At 41.3% G+C, this 23,698-nt stretch overlaps 1 protein-coding gene across 1 annotated transcript in view; it reads left to right on the top strand.

Annotated features, from left to right (window-relative positions):
- LOC133417803 (protoheme IX farnesyltransferase, mitochondrial) overlaps nucleotides 1-23,698 on the top strand; it is a 29,045-nt gene that overhangs the window by 2,794 nt on the left and 2,553 nt on the right. Inside the window, exons 3-6 of the mRNA XM_061705925.1 lie at nucleotides 2,404-2,728; nucleotides 2,798-2,922; nucleotides 20,947-21,017; nucleotides 23,128-23,360. Coding sequence (XP_061561909.1) covers nucleotides 2,404-2,728; nucleotides 2,798-2,922; nucleotides 20,947-21,017; nucleotides 23,128-23,360 — 754 coding nt within the window. The remainder of the gene's footprint in view (nucleotides 1-2,403; nucleotides 2,729-2,797; nucleotides 2,923-20,946; nucleotides 21,018-23,127; nucleotides 23,361-23,698) is intronic.

Below are 23,698 nucleotides of genomic sequence, written 5' to 3'. Positions count from 1 at the left end.
GAGAATCTGGAGAAATCACTACATGTAAGCGGCAAGGTCGAAAACCAACATTGAATGCTCGTGACCTTGATCCCTCAGGCGGCACTGCATCAAAAACCAACATCGATGTGTAAAGGATATCACCACATGGGCCCAGGAACACTTCAGAAAACCAATGTCAGTAAATACAGTTCGGCGCTACATCTGTAAGTGCAACTTGAAACTCTACTATGCAAAGCAAAAGCCATTTATCAACAACACCCAGAAACGCCGCCGGCTTCTCTGGGCCCGAGCTCATCTAAGATGGACTGATGCAAAGTGTTCTGTGGTCCGACGAGTTCACATTTCAAATTGTTTTTGGAAATTGTGGACGTCGTGTCCTCCGGGCCAAAGAAGAAAATAACCATCCGGACTGTTATGGACGCAAAGTTTAAAAGCCAGCATCTGTGATGGTATGGGGCTGTGTTAGTGCCAATGGTTACATCTGTGAAGGCACCATTAATGCTGAAAGGTACATACAGGTTTTGGAGAAACGTAAGCTGCCATCCAAGCAATGTCTTTTTCATGGACACCCTGCTTATTTCAGCAAGACAATGCCAAACCAAATTCTGGATGTGTTACAACAGCGTGGCTTTGTAGTAAAAGAGTGCAGGTACGAGACTGGCCTGCCTGCAGTCCAGACCTGTCTCCCATTGAAAATGTGTGGCGCATTATGAAGCGTAAAATACGGCAAAGGAGACCCTGGACTGTTGAACAGCTGAAGCTGTACATCAACCAAGAATGGGAAAGAATTCCACCTACAAAGCTTCAACAATTAGTGTCCTCAGTTCCCAAAGGTTTATTGAATGTTGTTAAAAGAAAAGGTGATGTGACACAGTGGTAAACATGACTCTGTCCGAGCTTTTTTGGAACATGTTGCAGCCATAAAATTCTAACTTAATGATTATTTGCTAAAAACAATCAAGTTTATCTGTTTGAACATTAAATATCTTATCTTTGTAGTGTATTCAATTAAATATAGGTTGAACATGATTTGAAAATCATTGTATTCTGTTTTTATTTTTGTTTAATACAATGTCCCAACTTTATTGGAATTGGGGTTGTACATTGGGTATGGAAAGTATTCAGACCCCTGTAAATTGTTCACTCTTTGTTATATTGCAGCCATTTGCTAAAACCATTTAAGGTCAAAATTTCCCTCAACAATATACACACAGCACTCCATATTGGCAGAAAAAAACAGAATTGTTGAAACTGCAGATTTATTTAAAAAAAAAAATTAGAAACTGAAATATCACACAGCAGTATTCAGGCCCTTTGCTCAGTATTTAGTAGAAGCACCCTTTTGAGCTAATACAGCCATGAATCTTTGGGAATGATGAAAGAAGTTTTTCATGCCTGGATTTGGGGAGTCTCTGCCATTCCTCATTGCAGATCCTCTCCAGTTCTGTCAGGTTGGATGGTGAACGTTGTTGGACAGCCATTTTCCCACTGTACTTGTCACATAGAGCTGGCAGGAACTGCATTATAGCGGAGGGTAACTAACTTTCCAGAGGGAAATAGCAGGCAAATTAGGAAGTGTCTGGAGATAAAATAGTACACAGTAACTAACTAATGACTAATAATACACAGGATCAGAACCGGAAACCATAAATGAATTAGTACGTCTTTGCCATGTCACATGAGAAAAGGGGGATTGTAAGTTTAAAAGTGCATAAATATAATATTTATCTTATAACTTCCCTACAGTGGGGAAATTTGCATCGTTTCAGCAGCAATATTGGAAACAGGAAATACAAAAATAGCATGCAAGAGAAGACATTGTGCTGCAACTCATCTGCTATTACATGGTTGATGCAATAAATACATTAAAATGACAAATATAGAAGCCACAATTAACGATTATAATTTAAGAGGAATGATTATGTTGTGCAATTGAACAGTATACACAATTATTTTTATCATATTGCATAATACACTGCAATAACTAATGTTCTTATTTAAAAATTCAGAAATTTTTTTTCTTTCAGGAATTTAATTTCTCGAGGCTGGCCGCTCTGCAGTCATATCCATAACTGCAATTTTACTAATATTTGGCATAGTCATTTCTTTCTGTGTCATGGTTTTCGGCCTTGTTTTGCTCACTTTTGGGATTCTGTTTCAGCCAAGAGTTTTCATTTCAGTGCATAACTGTTATCTTTTATTTTTTTCAATTTGTTTTCTTTACAGCGCTTTGTTACAGCTGTGGCTGTTGTGAAAGTACTATATAACGTTAAGAAGTTTAAGACATTCTTCTTATTTTGTTGTTTTGTTTATGTATTGCTGTTTTAATTGATTTACCTTATGTATTTTTATATACATTTATATGCTATAAAGTAGGCTATATTTTCACAATAATTGCTTTTTCTTCCGCTTTCCTGTCAGTATGTGTCAAAGAATCTGGGTGAGCTTCACCAGCGCGCCGTTCCCAAGCAGGCGGCAGTGGTCGCCGACGTGGACGAGAGCGACGGCGATGAGAGGCAGGTCCAAAGAATACCGACCGTCGATCCTGTGGCGGGGGAAGTATCCACCTCGGTAGTGGTGCAGGAAACACCCAACACTGTGACTGTGTCGGACGAGACGCCGCATGTACAGGTGGAGACGGAGGAGGCCCGCGAGGCGCGTCTGGACCGACAGTGGAAGCAGCTGAAGGTGGAAGCGGCTGACCTTCCCGACGTCTACGCCCGACTCGCCAAAATCAAACTCACGGGTAAGCGAGCACAAACGTCTGAACGCTTCAAAATGTTCGTGTGCAACATCCATTTCCTGTCCGTTTCAGCGCTCGTGGTCACGACGGCGGCGGCCGGTTATGCTATGGCGCCGGTGCCCTTTGATCCTGCCATCTTCTTGGGGGTGTGTCTGGGTACGGGACTCGCCTCCAGTGCCGCCAATTCCATTAACCAGGTGAGCTTGTATTAATGCAACAAGCCTATGGTTTACATATCGTAGAGATAGGGTTGGGCGATATGGCTTTAAGATCAAAATTTGTTTTGTTTTTTCACAATTTATTTATTTATTTTTTTATTTTTTTAAACCCTCGCTTATAGAAAAAGCAAATGACACTCAATAAGTTTGGCTTTTTGTATTTCTGCTCTCTGGGATTGTGATTTCTCCTGATGCCGAATAAGCTGTAAGTTTTTTCCCCAGCATTAACTTGCATCAACTTTCACAGAATAGATTTAAATATTTTTTCTTTACAAATAACAGAAAATAGGTGCTTCGTCTTACAAAATCTCCCTTTTGTCAAAACACAAACAGCGGAAATGTGTTTTGAGCTACGAAAGCCGCTAAAAACAAAAAAAACTAATCGTCCTGACCAATAAACTTGAATTCATTGATGCAATTGATTCATCGCTCAGCCCTACGTAAAGAGCGATTGGCCTCTTGATGTGTTTCACCCTAAAGAAATAATACAAATAGAAATCAAAGAACTGCAATGAGTTGTGTTGAATGCCTAGATCACAGATTAGCATTAACAGCATTAGGTTCTTATAAGCGGCACATGCAGTACTTGATTGATTGGGGGATGTAATTGTGTTTTGGTGTCTTGTCCATGTGTCCATACACACTGTGTCGTGTATATCTACTTCAGCCTCCATGAGTGAAAATGTCTTTTGTGTTGTCTTTATAGATCCCCCCGCCCCACCCAATTGTCATTTGAAAGATTAATTGCTCTGTTTGCCAATTTGCTGTGCCTTTCTTTTGATCATTTTATGATTATAATTTAAAAAAAATATATATATATATATTTTATTGCCTTGCTCACGCTAGCCACCTAGCCTACCTTATTTGCATTGCTTGACGCACAGAACCAATGATAGTTACACAATGCGTGAAGCACAGCACAGATCTTTCCGCTCATCTATGACAAGTGCTTCCTAACACTATCTTTAGCAGTTTCCCTTTTTTAGGAGCATTTCTGACTTTTTAGCTCTTTGTTGACTTGTTAGCAAAAGTTCCGCGCGCCGACATCGCACCTACTTCCTGTTAATCGATAAACAACCTGGCTGCTGCCCGCATCGATGATTTGCATAGGCTGAATTTCCACCAAGCGACAACGTGGGGACAGCTATTTTGATGTGATTATTATGCTTACATTATATTAACTGTTCGTTGTCTTTCTTAAAGTGACGCTACAGTTCAATAAATAACTTACATTCTATAGATATTTTTTGATTTAAAAAATATATATATATTTTCAGACTTTTTTTTCTTCTTTTTTTTAACCACATCAATCACAAATCTCAGGCATATGCTATTAGATTTGTGATTGGATGGTTCAGGGTGTGGACTCGAAATTTCACCTGCACGTGCATCATAACCTGAAATACGTGAAAAGACACGCGACAGGGCTAAAAACAAACTAGCTGTGGGATTAAAACATACAAGACGGCAGCATGGAGTAAACGTGGTTGTCAGCTATAATGTGTTAATTTGCACTTCTGATCAGTGACGTCATTGAAAAGAGAGTTTTTGAAAATAAATAGATGAACCATACTTTTCTATTCTTCCGGAAGCTGGCTCAAAGCCGTTGTGTCTCAATATTTGTGAGTTTATGGCTTCAGTAAAGCAGGAATGTTAAAGCAGCACTTCCAAATGAAATGCTAATCCTCAGAGCATCCACTGAACCCTATGGCAATTACTCACAAGATAACCAAACTGAGCGCCCAGAACAGCAGAGGCAAAATGACTGACAACTCGACAAAGAGCAAAGGAATGTTCCTTCCGGATAGCATGGTTTTGGCGATTTAGCATATTTTTGACAAAATTGTTCTTGGTTTCAGATTTTTCAAATGCAATTTTGTTCTTCACAAAGATCAAAGGAAAGTCTCATAGTATTGACCACGAAGCTCCCGCCAGCTGCTGCTGTGTTGACGCAGTACCATGACTTTAAATGTGTTTGTGTAATGAGTGACCTCAACCCCGCATTGCTGAGTCGTGGCTCTGAGCCGCTAATTATTCGCTGGTTTTGACACAGCAGTCCAACAACTACACCCACCTTTTTTTTTTTTTTTTTTTTTTTTTTTTTAATTTATTTATTTATTTATTTTTTATTTTTTTTAACAATGGTCATTCTGGCCTTGAACTTAAGACTATTTCCCATATGAGGATGTGTTAATACGAGGCTTACTTTTTGTCTGTGAATCCTTAAAAGTCAAATCTTTGCAGCAATAAAAAAAGTAGAATTTAAAAATAATAAAGTTTGAGTTTCCTAAATTAATGCCTTTACATTGTCTTAGAGGGCTGATATTTTGGCTAATTAGACCTCCAAAGAGTGACTAACGTGGACTTAGTATAAACGTGTAAATTTTGTTTAAAAAAAACAGCTCTCTTTCGCCCGGAGGACACGACGTCGACAATTTCTGAAAAAAATTTGAAATGTGGACTCGTCGGACCACAGAACACTTTTCCACTTTGCCTCAGTTCATCTTAGATGAGCTCGGGCCCAGAGAAGCCGGCGGCGTTTCTGGGTGTTATTGATAAATGGCTTTTGCTTTGCATAGTAGAGTTTCAAGTTGCACTTATGGATGTAGCGCAGAACTGTATTTACTGACATTGGTTTTCTGAAGTGTTTCTGAAGTGCTCCTGAGCCTATGTGGTGATATCCTTTACACATTGATGTCGGTTTTTGATGCAGTGCCGCCTGAGGGATCGAAGGTCACGGGCATTCAATGCTGGTTTTCGGCCTTTACACTTCATAATGCGCCACACATTTTACATTCAGTGATTTCTCCAGATTCTCTGAACCTTTTGATGATATTATGGACCATAGATGATGAAATCCCTAAATTCCTTGCGATTGTACGTTGAGGAACATTGTCCTTAAACTGTTCGACTATTTTCTCACGCACTTGTTCACAAAGAGGTGAACCTCGCCCCATCTTTGCTTGTGAATGACTGAGCAATTCAGGGAAGCTCCTTTTATACCCAATCATGGCACCCACCTGTTCCCAATTAGCCTGTTCACCTGTGGGATGTTCCAAACAGAAACTTTAGAAACGATTTCACACAGTCAGTCACTCATTGAGACATTTTACTTTTTTTCCCCCCACAATTGAAAATAGTTCCCAGGTGTCTTAATAAAGGCTATAGAAGATTCTTCCACCAAACACAGCACACAAAGGATAGAGTGACAGAAATCACAGTCTGGTTCAGAACGGTTCTCTTGTTACCAGTGGCACCGCGAAGGCATTGTGACAATGGGATGAGCTACTCAGTGTTGTAACTCAGAGAGAATTTGTTGCAATATTTAGCAACTTTTACAACTTCTCTTGGCTGTTTTATTTCAAAGAAGCAACTAGAAACAAATCAAGCTACTTTTTGTGGCATTACTGGAGACCTGTAGAAACTGTGAGACTCCCTCCAGTGCAGGAAATATTCACCCCTCTGCATCCAGACTACTTGCCACCACTGGCAGATTTAACTGTAACCCCCCCCCCCCCAAACAAAAAAGGCACCCACCTGTTCCCAATTAGCCTGTTCACCTGTGGGATGTTCCAAACAGGTGTTTGATAAGCATTCCTCAACTTTCGCAGTCTTTTTTGCCACCTGTCCCAGCTTTTTTGTAACGTGTTGCAGTCATAAAAAGGCGCCACGGTGACCGACTGGTTAGAGCGTCAGCCTCGCAGTTCTGAGGACCCGGGTTCAATCCCCGGCCCCGCCTGTGTGGAGTTTGCATGTTCTCCCCGTGCCTGCGTGGGTTTTCTCCGGGCACTCCGGTTTCCTCCCACATCCCAAAAAGATGCATTAATTGGAGACTCTAAATTGTCCGTAGGTGTGAATGTGAGTGCGAATGGTTGTTTGTTTGTATGTGACCTGCGATTGGCTGGCAACCTGTTCAGGGTGTACACCGCCTCCTGCCCGATGATAGCTGGGATAGGCTCCAGCACGCCCACGACCCTTGTGAGGAGAAGCGGCTCAGAAAATGGATGGATGGATGGATGCAGTCATAAAATTTTAAGTGAATCGTTATTTGCTAAAAACAAAGTTTATCAGTTTGAACATTAAATATCTTGTATTTGTAGTGTATTCAATTAAATATAGGTTGAACATGATTTGCAAATCACTGTATTCTGTTTCTATTTGTTTAACACAACGTCCCAACTTCATTGGAATTGGGGTTGTAGATAAGCTCGAGAAATTCGAATGACCTGATTTCAGGCCTCTCGGCCGAAAGTTATCTGGAACTCAAGAAGGCATGGATGATTTTAATTAATGTTTCACGTTTACTGAGGCACCATAGAGCCCATATAACATCCCAAAGACACGAAAGTTTGGTAAAATATGGGACCTTTAATCCTTATATCCACCGTTTAAAATAATCAATACAAAATGTGTAAAGTAAAAAAATATTTTAGCAAAATTGGTACAATAACTTAGAATAATATAATATATTTTCAAATAGTAAGGTTTGTAGAATGAAGAACAGATGGGTTGTTATGTACTGTTACTTATTTTTTCAGGTGCAGCAATTTATAAAAAAATATATATATAAACAAAAAACATTCAAAAATTCCTAAATATTTCCCCTGAAATGTGGACATTTAAAAAAAAAAAAAATTATATATATATATGTATATCCTTTAATTAACACTGACTTTTTAAATTTGGAAAGTGAGGGAAAGGCGTTAAAATTAGTATTTTGCATGGCTTTCTTTCCTAAGGACCAGTGTTATACGTAGCTATCAAGTGTCGTGGCCACAGAGCTTTTCTGTTCCTGAGTGGAAAGAATCTCTCATCTCTGGTGTGTAGGTCCCACACCACGCGTTTGGCCGCTACTGGTGTGGAGGCCGTCGTCATCTTGCAGTCTGGCCACTACGTGAGCAAATTGGATAATTGAGTTAGACCAGAGTTTCTCGCCGGTGTATAATAGACCCCCGTGGAGAAATGTGAGGGCACCCCCGCCGCGTAATTCCACACCAAGTTGGCTTCGGCGTGTTTGCTTTGGTGCGCGTTGGAGCGGGTTCGTCTTGTATCATTTTTGTTTTCCTGTTTTCTTTTGTCTGCGCGTCGTCTCCCGCCACGAGGCTGGCACGCACGAGCGAGCCCCCGCAAGCCCTCCCCAACCCCCTGCCTGGCTACTCTAAACTGCGTCCTGTTCAGGCATGCATTATTTACACTCCTGCTTGTCTGTATTTTGGGCAGGGCTTCCGTCTTCATAGGGAGTCGTTTGATTAGAGCAGTTGTCAGGGTTTCTGCTATCCTTAAAACATTTTTTAGAATAGATTTTCCAAAATGGTCTTATCCTAAATAGTAAAATTTTCTTTTAAAAAATGGCAAATATTCTGATGTAATATTGCGCTCATATCACCCTCTCCTGCTGGTCCTATTTAGTGAGGTCTTACAGGAGACATCCATCCATGCATTCATTCATTTGCTATAGCTTTATTTATTTATTTATTTTTATTCCAGATGAGTTAGGGCTCTGGACTGGTTGCTAGTGAGTTGTAGGGCACATGTACAGTAGAGACAGGCAACCATTCACATTGACACGGTCACTGAGTGGGAACTGAACCCAGGCAAATCAAGCTTTTTGTGGCATTATTGGAGACCTGTAAAAACTGTGAGACTCCCTCCAGTGCAGGATATATTCACCCCTCTGCATCCAGACTACTTGCCACCACTGGCAGATTTAACTGTAACCCCCCCCAAAAAGTAAAAGTCCGTAAAGATTTTATTGCTTTTTCACTCATGGAGGCAGCGCTTCATCACCAAGCTGCCGAATTCCGTCAATTAGTGTCGCTGTTTGGTGCCTGACAACGTGAAAGAACAAAGTGGTAATTGTTCTTTCACATTGACAGCTTAGCCAGACATTCAAGTATGTGCTAGTGTCTTTTTTTTTTTTTTTTTTTTTTTTAAATCAGAAATGAACAGTTTTTTGTTTTTTTTTCCCCCCCCCCCCGCTAATCTGTTCAAACACTGCAGTTGAGATGTCACGGTTCTCAGAATTCACAAAGGTTCACTGACAATTTGGTTTAATTTCACATTTGATGGCTGGGCAGTCACCTCAGACATCCAACTTTTTGTATACGAGACATTAAAAAACAATTCTATTTTGCATCACGTCCCCTTTAAAGGTCTTTATGGAACAGTGTTATTGCGGAAAAAGTGGAAAAACGGAAAAGTGGAAAAACTGAGCATTATCTTCATAAAGGCTGACTTTTTGTTTTTGTTTTGTATGAAGGAGGAAGTGTACCCAATTTTGCATTACCTTTAGGATTGCGTGACAATGACAGCTTGTATTATTGGTCTCAACCTCGTCCTCATCACGTCATGGCACCATTTTCTTCTGTAAAAAAGTGTTGCTGTGGCAACCATCACCTGTTGCATTTACTTTCGGTACCAACAAAGCAACGGGCGATCAGTCAGTGCTTTCAAACAAGGCTCCAGAATGTAATAGCCACATCGTTGTGATGCGTTGCTTGTAGCGGTGGCCATCTTGTCTTATGGCTTCAGGCTAATTATCCATAGGGGGGGTTAAGCTTTAAAGGTCAAGCACGTGACGTGTTTGCCAAATGGCAGACTCAACTCAGAGGCCTTCGTTTTCTCAATGCAGATGCCGTGCTTAAGATGTAATTTTCCTCAAGCATAGCTAAAACAAAAGAGCGCGTTGATCTTTGACTTGAGTGCCTTTGATGCTTGCAGCCTCAATGAGGACACATGGAGAGTCCTTTTATTTTGTTTTAATTGCCACGCAAAGAGGACTCCTCGACAGCCCCCTTCCATCGCGGATCAATCTTTAACGAGGCTGCCTTGTCTTAGGCTTAATTTATTTAAAGCCTTTTTGTCTCGTGTCCATTTGAACTGTACAAATCTCCCGCAGCCTCAGATGGCAGACAGATGCTTTGTCCTCTGATAAAGACAAAAAACAGGTCCGTCAAATAAGCGCGCCTACAGCGGGGTAAAAGGTTAGCCGCATTAGCATACAAGCAAGTCCGGTGCTAATTGGACCGCATGGGCAAGGAGGTTAAACAATTTAACTAGTAGCTGTTTAGCAGTTTATTTTCATTGGCGTGACTCCTTTGATGTCAAACTAGATTGTTAAAGATTCATAGTAGGGCTGGGTGATATGGCCCAAAAAATGAAATCTGGTGGGTGGTGGGGTTCCCCCCTCCTCCCGCAAAAATAAGATTTCTGAATTTAAATTATTTGTTTTCCCTGATACAAAACGGGCAAATGATAATGGCATTTAGAACAAAAACATGACTTGCAAAATATTTGAGACTTGGAAGCACATGCTGTACTGTGGGTCGAAAGTTTCCAATAAATCATTGCTTTTGCTATGCATAAATGGCTATGTTGAGCTCTGTTGACTCAGTGATTGCATTCCACCAGGCTTCTTTTTTGTCATATGCAAAAGGCTGTGAAAAAGATTCCTCTCATGTCTCTTTCTTATGGAGAAGTAAAGTCTGTAGTATATTGAAAAAAAGTCACGAGGGGTTTTAAGAGTGTCTAGCCAACACTGACTGTGCTTTTCTGAAGTAGCCCCTCTCTGTTCGCAGCTATTTCGTTAGTGCAAGCAGTGCACCTCAGCGAGGATGCGATTTGAACGGCCAGCACTACTGATTCTGAGGACCCTAGGCAGATGAGATTAACATGGCATCACATAGAGGCTGAAATCAGTTTGGACAAAACATTCTAACATCTGTGTACATGAACTGGAACCAGTGCAGCCAAGAGAAAAGCTACAAAATTAAGAGACTAGTCTCTTCGGAATAAATTAATACAATGAGTTTTTACATAAAGAATGCTGTCTTTACTTCAAAGACCAAGGTTATGTCACTGAAGATGACCGGAAGTGTCATTATTTCCTGTCAAGATGGTTTCCTGCCAGCTTGTCAGGGCAAAGGCATCACCACCGTATGCTGGCCTTTCGTGTAAAGGCTTTATGGACCGGTGGAGGCCCTGCTCCCTGCCTCCGTGATTGGCCTTTTAGTTGAGGACACAAAACACTGTTATGGGCCTCACCTCTGAAATGCAGACACAAGCCAGACTTGAGTCAGGAGGAGGAACCACCCATCTGAACGGCGTCTGACATCGGCGAACCTTTCTGCACCTCTGCCGCTGTTTTGGCAACAGCTGAGCAAATGTGCAGAAACAAAGTGTAACGCGTCGTGATGTGTTTGTTTTCTTTGCGGTGTTTTCAGCAGGTAATGAAAGATTGGCGTCATATTTTACCGCTTGTGTCAGCATTTTTAGCAGGCATTGTGTTGTCCTTGCAGGTTGTTTGATATTTCAGGGTTTTAGTTAAAGAAAAAGTCATTGCTTCATCATTATTAGGCCAAATAATAAAAAATTTTGAGGGCTTTTTTCAACATTTAGCTATTCGGAGTGGACCGATGAAAATAGTTTAAAAAATAATAATAATCATGTCCAAGCACCTATTTTCAGGGGTCTTTCAAAGATGAACTTATCCTAGAGTTTTATAAGCGTTCCCCGCATATTCGCATTTTCACTATTCACAGTCATCCACTGGGTTGCTTCCATATTCTGACAGGATATTTTTGTTTTGTTTTTGCCAATTATGCAGAAACAAAGACTTTGTGAAAGAGTTATGCACTCTTGTGATTTTACAGCAGATAAAGGATACATTTTTGCAGGGCTGATATTTCGATCATCTTGAGTTTTTTTTAATCTATGTACAGTATTTGAGTATTTTTTAATCTCAACTTTGGCCTCCGCTCTATTTAAAGGCAAGTCGGCCTTAGGGAAGCGGCAACGCTAAAACGTGTGAATAATTGACAAAGGTAGACCTGCTCGTGCGAGCGATGCCTGCGAGACAACAGTGCACGCTCAATTCAAGCCTTCCACTTCTGGAAATCAAAGTGCAATGCGCCGAAGTCACCACATCTGTTTGTTCAGCACGCATCATTTGTAGAATTTGCCCTCGTTCTCTGTTTACATATGCATTAGTTTGCACCTCGTCTCCTGTGCAAAAATGAGCTGAAATCTTTGGAGGTTTTTTTTTTTTTGCCCATTTGGATGCAATTCAAGGGTCATTACCAGCCTGCCCACATACCTCCATCGCCGCACACGCCAGTGCTTTTAACACATTTTAGTTATTCTAGTCGAGGCTGCCATTCATTCTACTCCCACTCATCTTTAATTGCTTTGCAAGACCAGTGTGTGTGTGTGTGTGTGTGTGTGTGTGTGTGTGTGTGTGTGTGTGTGTGTGTGTGTGTCCACACAGGAGGGTGTGGAACGCTTTCTTTGAGTAGCTCACCCAGATTCAGTTGATGAAACAGTTCTTCTATGTGTTCTTGCATAGATCTAACATTGTGGTCTTGCTCCTTTTCCCGCCCGTGTGCACCTATTATCTCTTGAGTTTTGCCTTGTAATTAGTGCCTCTGTGGGCAGGAGAAGCCCATTCAACTGTAATAATGGCTTTTTAGCCGCCTGCTGTGATATGGCTTTGGTTAAATGCAATTGGCTGTATATGATACACCAAGATAGGAATATTTTTTCCTGGCCCTATTTACTGTTAGGACAGTAATGATTTTTCTTAACGCTCCCATCACATCAAGCCAATAAAAACCCTCGAAATATGACACCGTTACTATGGGCCCAGGCAGCTTCTCCGACCCCTGACCACCGCCGTTAGCGACTGCAATGCTGCGATTGGCAGAGAACCGTTGGCGGCGGTTCAGCTGCCGCACACTTGATTAACAGTGAGAGTACAGGACACAGTGAAGTGCTTAAATCTCCTCATGTTAGTCAGATAATTAATGCAAGCCCTGCTGAGGATCAGTCGTTTCACTGGTGAAAATACGGCCGGGAGGATGGAGATTTTGTAGAAAGTGGCTAAAATTAGAACATTCTTTTTATTTTTTTCATTTGATCAAGGGAAGCTTTGTTTTACATCCAGTCAATCATATCAAGGAACATTTTCAGAGTGAGGCTTAAAATAATAGAGCATCTATTTTTGTTTTATGTTGACCACCGCGGGGAATAAATTATGTCACAGTTTGTTAACATACCGAGCGCATCTTATCATTACTTTTGTCAGTTCTGTTGCACTAAGAATAGTTATTGTATTCACGCATGACATGCAAACTGAATTTCAACGTGATATCCATTTTTTTTGTTTCTGTTGGAAAAAATTGTCCACCCAGATTATTAATTTGCACGACTGTCTGGGCATTACTACTAGCATAAAGTCGACATTTCTGTTACTGGGTGAAAGCGGGGGTGGATGATCACAAAAGCCAAGAATTAATACCCATGACTTATTGTTTACGGAGAGGATCAGCACTGTACGGCATTTCTCGCTTATTGTCGCTCAATTTTTGTTGCCGCCATACCGCCTACACAACCCACTGCGAGAAACTTGTTACGCGTTAACGATAAAGTATCTAGTAGTTTTAGAAAAGTTTTAGACCTTTTGCGGCCAAGTCAATCATATTTTTGACCTACGAATGATCATTTGTTGTTACACACAAACGATGTAAAATATTTTATTATATTTTGTCTGTGGCATTTTTTTAGACATTGTAATTGGAGAATTCAGTGTAATTTTTTCCCCAAGTCAAATCAAGGACTTTAAGATTTTAAAACTATACTGTTACATTTGTGTGAAATTATGTGTAAGTTTAAATAAGCCATATTTAAGACGATTTAAGACCAAGTCGATCCAATTTTAGACCTTTCAAATGATTGTTGATGGTTCACTCTGGCTGATCTCTGTTATGATGAGACGTAAAACACGGCTTAATAAATTGTCATGTACGTTTCAAAAAATTATGTCAGTGTTATTTTTTTAAACCTGTGAACAGCGCAATCAATGATTAAGTGACTAAGGATCCACTGATACGGTGTCGCACTATTTTCTTTGGCGACATAGCTATCACAAAACGGCCTACACACCCTGCGGCAACATTTTTATTTTTTAGTTTTTATTCTATAACTACAGGTTTAAGAGAGTCCTTTTTAAGACTCGATCAGATTTTAGACCTGGGTGTTGGTGGTTCCACTAATGCAGATTCCTGTTATGCTAACAGTACTTACGAATTTGTCAAATATTTTATATTTATATATTTTATTAGATTTTGTCTGTGGCTTTTACTGTCATTTGAGCGGCAGAATTTAAGGATTAAGTGTAATTTTTAAAGATAATTGAGGCCTTTTTTAAGGATCCGTGACCACCCTGTATCTAGCCATCTAAAACGCAGGAGTAAACTGTTGGAAACTACCAGGTTTTATTTAATACCGCAATGATTATGACCCATGACAGATCTTAAATCATAACTTGTGAGATTCAGTCAAAATACAAACGGCACCCTTAAAAAATTATTTAGTTGAATCCTTTGGTGGAATGTCTCGTGATTTGGACTATTGGGCTGGATTCGTGTACCGTGGTTTGGCATCGTTTTGCAGCACGAACTCGGCAGTTGTTGCTGCTGACGCGCTTGCTTTTTCACTCCAGTCCAAACACGTGGGCTGTGCCAGAGGAGCAGATTCCTTCGCCTCTCTGTGTTCTCCCGTCTCAGCCTGGCTAACAAGGGCGCTTCAATTGGACCCGTACAGTATCAGCGACGTGTCAGATCACTGGGTTGAGCGGAATGCTTATGTTTAATAGAAATAATCCTTGCTGATAACGATGCAGGTGTACGTGACATGCAGTCTGAAAGGCTCTCGATTGTCTAGGGGTGCAGCTGAGTGTTAAAATATTTGGTATGCAGCTGCATTTCACTGTATGGATGTCAGAAAGAAGTGCTTCATGGATGCCTCCTCGCAGTTATGAACAAGAAAGGCCAAAGGAACGCAGGTGGTTATTATCAGAAATTTGTTTTAAACAGGTTGTTAATTGTTGAGCGAAGGCGGTGCCACTCAACAATATCACAGGTTATGTTAATTGCTGCATATAAAAATGGTGGCTTTTCAGGAAGTTCTACCCATGGATTTCTTTTTATACAGCGCTAGACCAATTGTTTGTTTAATGGTGCAGAAACAATGAGATGTTGCAAAGTCTGCGTCCCGGCAGTGTGTCCACTAGGGGGGACGGCGAGCCTTTAGTTTCCTGGCGGTGTCTTGAAATGAGTTGTCAACCGTCCTGCCAAAAATTATTCTTGTCAAGGCGACGCTTCCGCACTGGCGGGACGGCCACGAGTGACGGGGGTAACACGCTCTTGGCAATAGGGTTGGCAATTGGAATAATAATGTCATGGTGGAGCAGCATGTTGCTCATTATCCAAGGGTATTATTGTAGTCTGTTCCTACTAGCTGCCATTAGCTTTTATGTCACAAGGGGGCTTATGTATACAAGTGCATAAAATATTACTAATACTACACAATAATAATAATGTCAATAAATTAGAATATTGTAGATTCAGTCCAATTTCAGTTAAAAAGTGAAACTGATACTATATAGACTTAATACAAACATGGTTAAATAGTTAATTGTTGAACAAATGTTTATGGTTATAGATTACAGCTAATGAAAACCCAAAATTCCATCCCCAAGAAATTAGATTAAAATTCAAACAATAAAAAGTTTTTTAATATAGAAATTAGTTGGGAGTTCCACATCTGAAAACTATTTTCCGTACCGCTTATCCTCACTTGGGTTGCAGACATGCTGGAGCCTATCGCAGCTATCTACGGGCGAGAGGCGGGGTACACCCTGAACTGGTCGCCAGCCAATCACAGGACACATATAAACAAACAACCATCCGCACTCACATTCACACCTTTGGGCAATTTAGAGTCTTCAATTAACCTACCATGCAAACGAAAACATTCAAACAGTTGGTGTAAAATAGCTATTTTATTCCAGAGCTCCTAAGAGGGAATTGCAAAGCTGTTTTTGACTAGCACGGCGTCAAAGTTCAATGATCATTTTGAGGATTTGCCTTTTATAAAGGGGTAGGAGCGCTTGTTCATCAATGTTTGCAACTTAAATTGGATTTGTATTTATCTTAAACCTCTCCCACAGTATATGTGCAGGCCTGTTTGATCTTCCAAACAGTTTAATTTGAACAGCAGTGCCTTTTCAAAATCACCTCCCTACAACCTTGTTCTCGGGTGTTTGCGTTGAGTGTCTGTTTAATTTCGTGTTCTCGCCCGTCAGAACCATTGAAGCGATTTGTGACGAGAGCTTAATCTGAGTAAATCTCTCTGGTGCTTGTTTGTCGATTAGAGGGCCGGTTCGCAGTTCACAGTCTTGAACGAGGCCCTTTGAAAGCGCCGCCGCTTTTCTCCAGTAGATTTGTCTCATCAAAACAGGTGACGTCCTGACAAGCGTTGACGCTGTCCAATTGTCGTGTTTACTGTAGGCCCGAACACCTGTGCTTGCTTCAAACGAGTTAAGAGGAACGCTGTGTTTGGACCGGCGGATGTTTCTGCGACCCAAAGCCTTCCAGCTGCTCAGCTGTGTGTCTGTTTTCTTGTGCACACACGCTTGACTTTAAAGACCCTATAAAAGGACAAAAAAATGCCATTTAAATTTGACACACCACAGAGAAGTGTTGTTTGCAAAAAGCCTGCTAAATTTGAATGATTAAAAAAAATCAATTATAAAATAAGGCTCCCAAATCATGAAAAATAAAGCCAGCCCTCGAGCTGGAGGACAGTGCGGGCGTGTCCGCTGCATGGTCCCCTTCAGCTGTCGATTGAGTATGTGTTTGTATCTCACAGACTTTGTAGCTCACACAGTCACAAGATTACAGCCACTCTGTCTGTTAAACAGTTAAAATTCCCTGATGTGTCAGTTATGTGGACGCACACAAACACAAAATCAAGTAATGTGCCGAATATTCAGAAGAGTTGACGCTGTACCCAAAAACTCGCCGCATTGTTAGCTTTCTAGCCAGTTAGCCTGTGAGCTAGTGGAAATAATTATTTCCCTGAAGTGTCTCCATTGTGAGGGCCCGCGTGTAGAAGTGACTCGTGAGCGATTCTAATCAATGTTTTCCTCCAAGCTTTGAATGTTTTTTTTTTTTTTTTGAGGGGGGGGGGTTGCCTTCATTCACTTGTACCATATTCCATAAGTCCTCCTCCAAGAAAATGTACAGTTTCTGAACACGATCCCTAATGAATTAACATTTTAAATATTCAACAATTTAACGTCATAAAATGTCAAACTATATGGCTAGGCTGGTCCATATGTCTGTTGTCAACCCCTCCATCGCTGTCTTTTCTCATATCGCTGGTGTTGGGCTGAAACCTATGTCCAAATTTGGTCAATTTTTTCATAAACTGATACTATTGGTCACTCCCCACGTGGGTCTGTTCTTTTTTTATTCAAATTATTGAGTATTCTAAAGTGTTGAAAATGGCTTGCTTGCTTTTGACGATGCAATGTTTATGGCTCAACAAACATGCTGTTTTTTTTTTCATTTTCCTGAAAAGTGATGGTTAAGGTTTTCGGCCTGATGTCAGCAATCTAGAGTTGTACAGGTGAGGCAAGGCAATCTCAACAAACTATCTGGCTTGGAAGCACATACCTACGGTCAAAAGTTCCCCACGTATCAATAAATGACCGCTGTTGTAAGGGTCCTGTGTCCTGACTCATAAACTTGAATTGCAGGATAAAATCGATCAATTACTCAGCCTTAACTTGTTTTGTTTTTTTCTTTGGCATTTTGATTTTGCAACGCAGCTTCTCATCATACAGATTACATTTCTGAAGGTGACCCAATTCAGCATCAACTGTTAAGTTTCTAAACCCAGATTGTCGACATTGTCAGCATTTCAGGAACATCCTTTTAACTTCAAGGCTTTCTTAGTGTGTTTGTGTGTGTGTGTGTGTGTGTGTGTGTGTGTAGGAAGAAGCTGTGGTGCAGTCTGTTATCAATAGACCTCTGCTGCTTGGTTTTGGATCACGTTCAGCTGTAATAGCTCAAAGGTTCTACTGATCTTCTTTTAACTTCCCCCGTCGCCTGTTTTCTGTCCTTGTCTGCGACGTAATTGTCCTTACATTTGTGTTGTACGTGTATGTGTGTGGGTGTAAAAGAATAGACTCCACCTCAGTTAATTTTTGCTTATGTCATTGTTTTGATATTTTAAGTGACCAATTCATTTGTAGTAATTAAACTGCATAACTGATTTTAAAGTGTGCCTAGAGCCCAATGTACGTATGCAGCAAGACACCTCCACAGTCGAGTCTTTTTCTTGTCATTGTTGGGGAAATTTAACTGTTCTTAAAAGAATATGAAAGTAATTGAAATTGCCAACACGCAAATGGAGCAAATATTCCAGTGCTGTCACAGTAACACTGTAACACACAGGGGGTGTCGAGCGGAAACAATAAAAAAAAATGGGCTGGGCGGTCAACTGATGCGAACCAGATGAGCTTGGTTGGCTATAAAGACAAAATAAAATGAGACAAATAGTGGAGGGGACCACAAAGATGGTGGACGGACTTGGACGTTCGCTTGTTTGTGTTCAATTGAAAGACCATGAACATTAGTCTTTGACATCCTCATAAGTCAAATGTTTTGATTTGTTTAAGAGTCAACACACAGTTCTTTATTTGCATTGACACACACAAGATTTTACTTTCCTGTGGACCAGTACTGAGGTCGGTGAAATCATTTAATCTTAGAATGGCATTATATCTGTGAGGCATGGGGTCGATCAATTTCTGTTACGTGTGAAGAGCTATTACAGCCTAGGACAATTAAACTGGTGGTTTAGGTTAAATCTGGTAAGTGTGTTGATATTGAGTATCTACAACCTTCTCAAGCAGCCATGAACAGAAAGACAGAAATTTCACCATTTTGGTTGGAAGCAATCTTTTTAGTCTGTTTTTTCTTCCCCCACGGGTCCTTCAAAGACCAACTTGTCCTAGAAATTTTGTTCGATTGCTACGAAATTAGACACTTGTGTTGCATGGAGCCTTTTTCATTTTTTAGTTTATACACTTGTGAATGATTAAGAAAATTGTGTAAATACTCCATACAGTGAGCTATTTACAAGAACAAGAAACATAATCACTTCTAAGAACTGCTTCTCCTCTGTTGCATGGAGTTGACCTCTGTTATCTGTGAACTGCTGTTCTAGTCCAATACAATTGGATGATATTTATTAGGTATGTCTCATTGGACCCACAAAAAAGTCTCAAGAAGCCCTAAAAAAACACACAGGGCAGGCTGTTTCTTAACAGGATTTAAAGTCGGTCATCACTTTTTTGAAAAACAGTCACCAAGGAGATCGGAAAAGTCGCTAAATAGAGTTAAAAAAAAAAAAAAGTCACTTGTTTAGCAACACTGACTCTTCTTTTGTAAACTCGTTCCACTCTGTTCGCGGCCATGTGGAAGCAGTGCACATTAGCGGTGATGTGCTTTGAAAGATGGAAGCAGCTAAAAAAATAGGTCCTAACAAATAAACACACAACCCTTGTACTTTTGAGCTATTTCAGCCCAGAACGATTTAACTACATTTCGCTTTACCCTTTCGGTTTATTGCAATTATTCTGAATACAATGATAGATTCTTTTTGCATCGCGATGATACAATTGGTAGGCGGGTTGATGGTTTTGTCCGCGAGATCTTAAGTTGGCGGAGGTCCTGCATGAGGCCTGCTTCAGCGCCGCTCTGCTCCGACGCTTCTCTCCCGACGCATTTCCTGACCTAGGAAATAGAATTAACACCTCCGCCCCGTTCTCCAGGTCCCACGGCCGCATACGCAGCTGTGCGATCCAAAAGGAACGGAACATTAAAAGCTCCACCATTGTGGGCGTGTGATGTATTTCTGTGCCCCCGCTATTTCCGCATTAACTGTGGTGGTTCTCCTGCATTCCGAGCATCGTCGAATGGTCGTCAAATTTCATCACGTTGAAAGGTGCACTGTCTGATATACATCACTGTAAATAAAATGTATGCTCAGTCATGTTGTCGGTGGTTTTTAAGAAAGGAATCGGCTGAATTTTACACAGATATTCACACTGGCTTGATCTGTTTTCTTCATTAGTACAAGGCTGTTATGAGGAAATAAAAAACATACATGCAGACACACACACACACACACAATAGCTAGTTCCTGTAGTTAAGCACCCCATGTGTTCACGTTTTAGTCACACATTGCCAATCTCGTGGGAGCACTTTAAAGCGTTCTCCAGAGCGGACCATAAAACGGGAGTATAAGTATTTTTTTCCACAGACTTGTATCCCACAACATTCACACTCACTCGCACACATCACCAGCATCACATCCCACCAAACAGCCTCCACCTACCACCTTGAGGCCATTCAGACTTGAGTGTAGGGTGAGTGGTAAGAAGCCCGATGCCCCTTAATTTTGGGGAAAATTTTGCCCACAAAGCAAGTTCCAGCAGTGTGAAATGTGGTTGGTGTGTCTACCATAAGTAGACCCACAAAAACGTCTTAAGAACCCAGTCCTGAAAGAGACAGGAAGTCTAACATTTTGGATCAAAGCGGCCATTTCGGTAGTTCAGAGTTCGATACTTCAAAGACAAGCTCATCCTAGAGATTTTGTTGGAGTGCTATCAAATTTGAACCGCGTATACTGAACACTTTGCGCGATGCTAAATTATGAAGGATTTTTGTTATACTTATGATATTGTGGCGAAGTTTGGCGACTTGCCATAAAATGAAACTAATGATTCAGACATTTCCAGGGGTCCTTCAAAGTTTATCATGGGATACATTTTAGTATTTGTTGTATTTCTCGAGCATAGCAGCAAAGTTTGATGGCTAGCCATTAAATAGGGACAAGTCAACTCCATATGTGAAGTGACGTCCTCCCTTCCTGAGGTTATCAGCACTAAAAATAACATTTGAGGACATGTCAACTTGAATGTAAATAAATGTTGCTTCAGAGGCAGAGCACGGCTGCACTACGTCAAGGTGACAGTCACTTACTGCTGCCTGAGGGGGAGAGTTGTACAACACTCACTATTATGTATCCTATATACACACTATTAGTATTGTTGGTGTCTCTCATGCAATGATGCGCTTGGTGTTTCCGCAGTACTTTGAGGTGCCTTTTGACTCCAATATGAACAGAACTAAGAACCGTCCACTCGTCCGAGGACAGATCAGGTACAGTCCTCTGCTTTACTAGACTGCTCAGGTTTTTTTCCCCAACACCCTCAGAAGTCCCGCAGATAGCTACAGATTTATGCAAAATGTGAATTCTAAGCAGTGTGACAGTGCGTGTGCTTTGCAGTGCAAGATTAAAGGACCTGTGCTAAATTTAAAGTTTAGTTCTGAACTTGGTCTAAAGGAGCACAAGTGGTTACTTTTTCTCCAAAACCGGCAGTGCCCATCAGCCAAGTGGAAAATGCTTTTGCAGTAAAAAGAGTTTAAAAAAAAAAAAAACTGGTAGTAATTTTCGCTTATTTCCAAACCCAGTGTGAAAAGAGTGGGAGTTGGTCCTTTTGTGTTATAAAGACCAAACCGACCAGACCGCGATAATTTTATCTCGAGCACCAAACCAGCACTGTCCGCCACTGGTAACCCCCTTTCACACTGAGCTAGTACTACTTCTGGTTTGGCGGGAGAGCAAAAAATAGGACAGATTCTTTGATCCTTTGACTGTAAATCCTAAATCATTTTTTTGTTTTGTTTTTTAGCTCAGTGTGAAAGGGATACAACAAGTTGCGCGTTTGTGTAAAAAGACTAAAAGATGTGGATTTTGGCTACAACTCCAAATCACTTGTTGTACCACTTTCACAATGAGCTGGTACCACTTCTTATTTGTCCAGAAAGCCAGAATTAGTACTGGTTTTCATTTTTATTTTATTTTTTTAACAGCAAAGGCACTCATTTGTACCTCTTTCTTACTGAACTAAGAGGGACCATTTGCAGTAAAAGAAAGATCAAAGAACTAGTTCTAATTTTGGCTCCAGCTCTGAACTGGCACCAGCTTAGTGTGAAAGGGGTACAAGTGGGTGCCTTTTAGTACAAGTGAGTGCATTTTAGGTTTATTAGCACCCACTTCACACTGAGCCAGGACCACTTCTGGTTTGGCGCTAGAAACAGAATTAGCACAGGGTCTTTAGTCTTTCTTTATACCGCAGGAGCAAACTTGTTAGCTCAGTGTGAAAGGGTACAAGTGGCATTAAAAAGACCAAATATACAATGCTGATTTTGGATTTAGCTCTGAACCAGCACTGGCATCAGCTCATTGCGAAAATCTGAAACAATGTCTCATGTCAGGAGGCTCAGTGGCTCCCAGGTTGCTTAAAAGAAAAACTCTCATTTCAGCATCCATCCATCCATCCATTGTCTGAGCCGCTTCTCCTCACTAGAGTCGCGGTCTGAACTGGTTGCCAGCCAATCGCAGGGCACATAGGAGCAAACAACCATTCACACTCACAGTCATGCCTACGGGCAATTTAGAGTCTCCAATTCATGCATGTTTTTGGGATGTGGGAGGAAACCGGAGTGCCCGGAGAAAACCCATACAGGCACGGGAAGAACATGCAAACTCCACACAGGCGGGGCCGGGGATTGAACCTGGGTCCTCAGAACTGTGAGGCTGACGCTCTAACCAGTCGGCCACCGTGCCGCCCCATTTCAGCATTTTTGATTAATTTCTTTATTTTTTTGCATTAGCCACCTGATATCATCAAAGCCACGTCAGTCCATGTGACGCATTTCCCCTATCCCTTCCCTGAAGCCCCACTGATCCACAATCCCCTTGCCCGCCCCCCTCAACACCCAGACCACATAAAACAACAGTAATTACATTAATGCTCCACCACCCAAAAAAAAATATTTTGAAGAAGAAAGCTCCTCAGTTTGGTCAAGATGTTAATTGGTGCTCTCTAATTTACGGTGCGTTTAGCGGCGAACGTGAAGCTGCTTTCAATAGGAAATAAATGGATAAAGAGAAGAAGGAGGTGGTCTTCATCCGGTTTAAGGGGTTTACTCTTCTGGTTTTGATCTGAGGCGTGTTGTCAATGTTTCCGGCCTAAAACTATTATCAGATGAGTTTCTTCTAAGCCTCCTGTTTGTAGACGCTCTGCTGACTCTCGTGAGTGCATGTGTGTGTGCATGTACACGTGCGTGCATGTACGCGTGCACATGCGTGCGTGTACGCGTATGTGTGTGCGTGCGTGTACGCGTGTGCGTGTACACGTGTGTGCGCGTGTACACCAACTCACCTGACGCTCTTGTTTTTATCCATTATCGTCATCATCTTCAGCCCCCTCCACGCTGTCGCCTTTGCGGTGGCGTGCGGTGTACCCGGTGTGCTGCTGCTGACGTACGCCGTCAACCCGCTGACGGGCTTCCTGGGCGCCCTCAACATCTTGCTGTACACGTGTTGCTACACGCCGCTTAAGAGGCTCACCATCGCCAACACGTGGGCGGGTGCTGTGGTGGGCGCCATACCACCTGTCATGGGCTGGACAGCCGCCACAGGCTGCGTGGACCCAGGTACCTGCATCCAGTGGAGAATGTTGAAAATTGTGTGTCATTGCTGTTGAAAGAAGTGCAACAACATGACGCTTGTAGCAAAACGACAATACAGTACTAATAAAAGTTATCAATAAATAATCAAATTGCTCATGAAATTAACACCAGGAACTATACATAAGTATATACTATGCATGATATCTATACATAAGTGATTGTACAGCAAGAACAGTCAGCAGTGTTGTATGTAGTGAGAAAAAAAAACACCATAAACATCAGCAAGAGTTATTCATGAACTATAAATGAATCAATATATACTATGACTACTGTATGCACGGCAAGGAATATGAACTGCAGCA

This window comes from Phycodurus eques, chromosome 19 (assembly GCF_024500275.1).
Source record: "Phycodurus eques isolate BA_2022a chromosome 19, UOR_Pequ_1.1, whole genome shotgun sequence".
NCBI lineage: Eukaryota > Metazoa > Chordata > Actinopteri > Syngnathiformes > Syngnathidae > Phycodurus > Phycodurus eques.
This window is presented reverse-complemented; position numbering and strand designations above follow the sequence as displayed.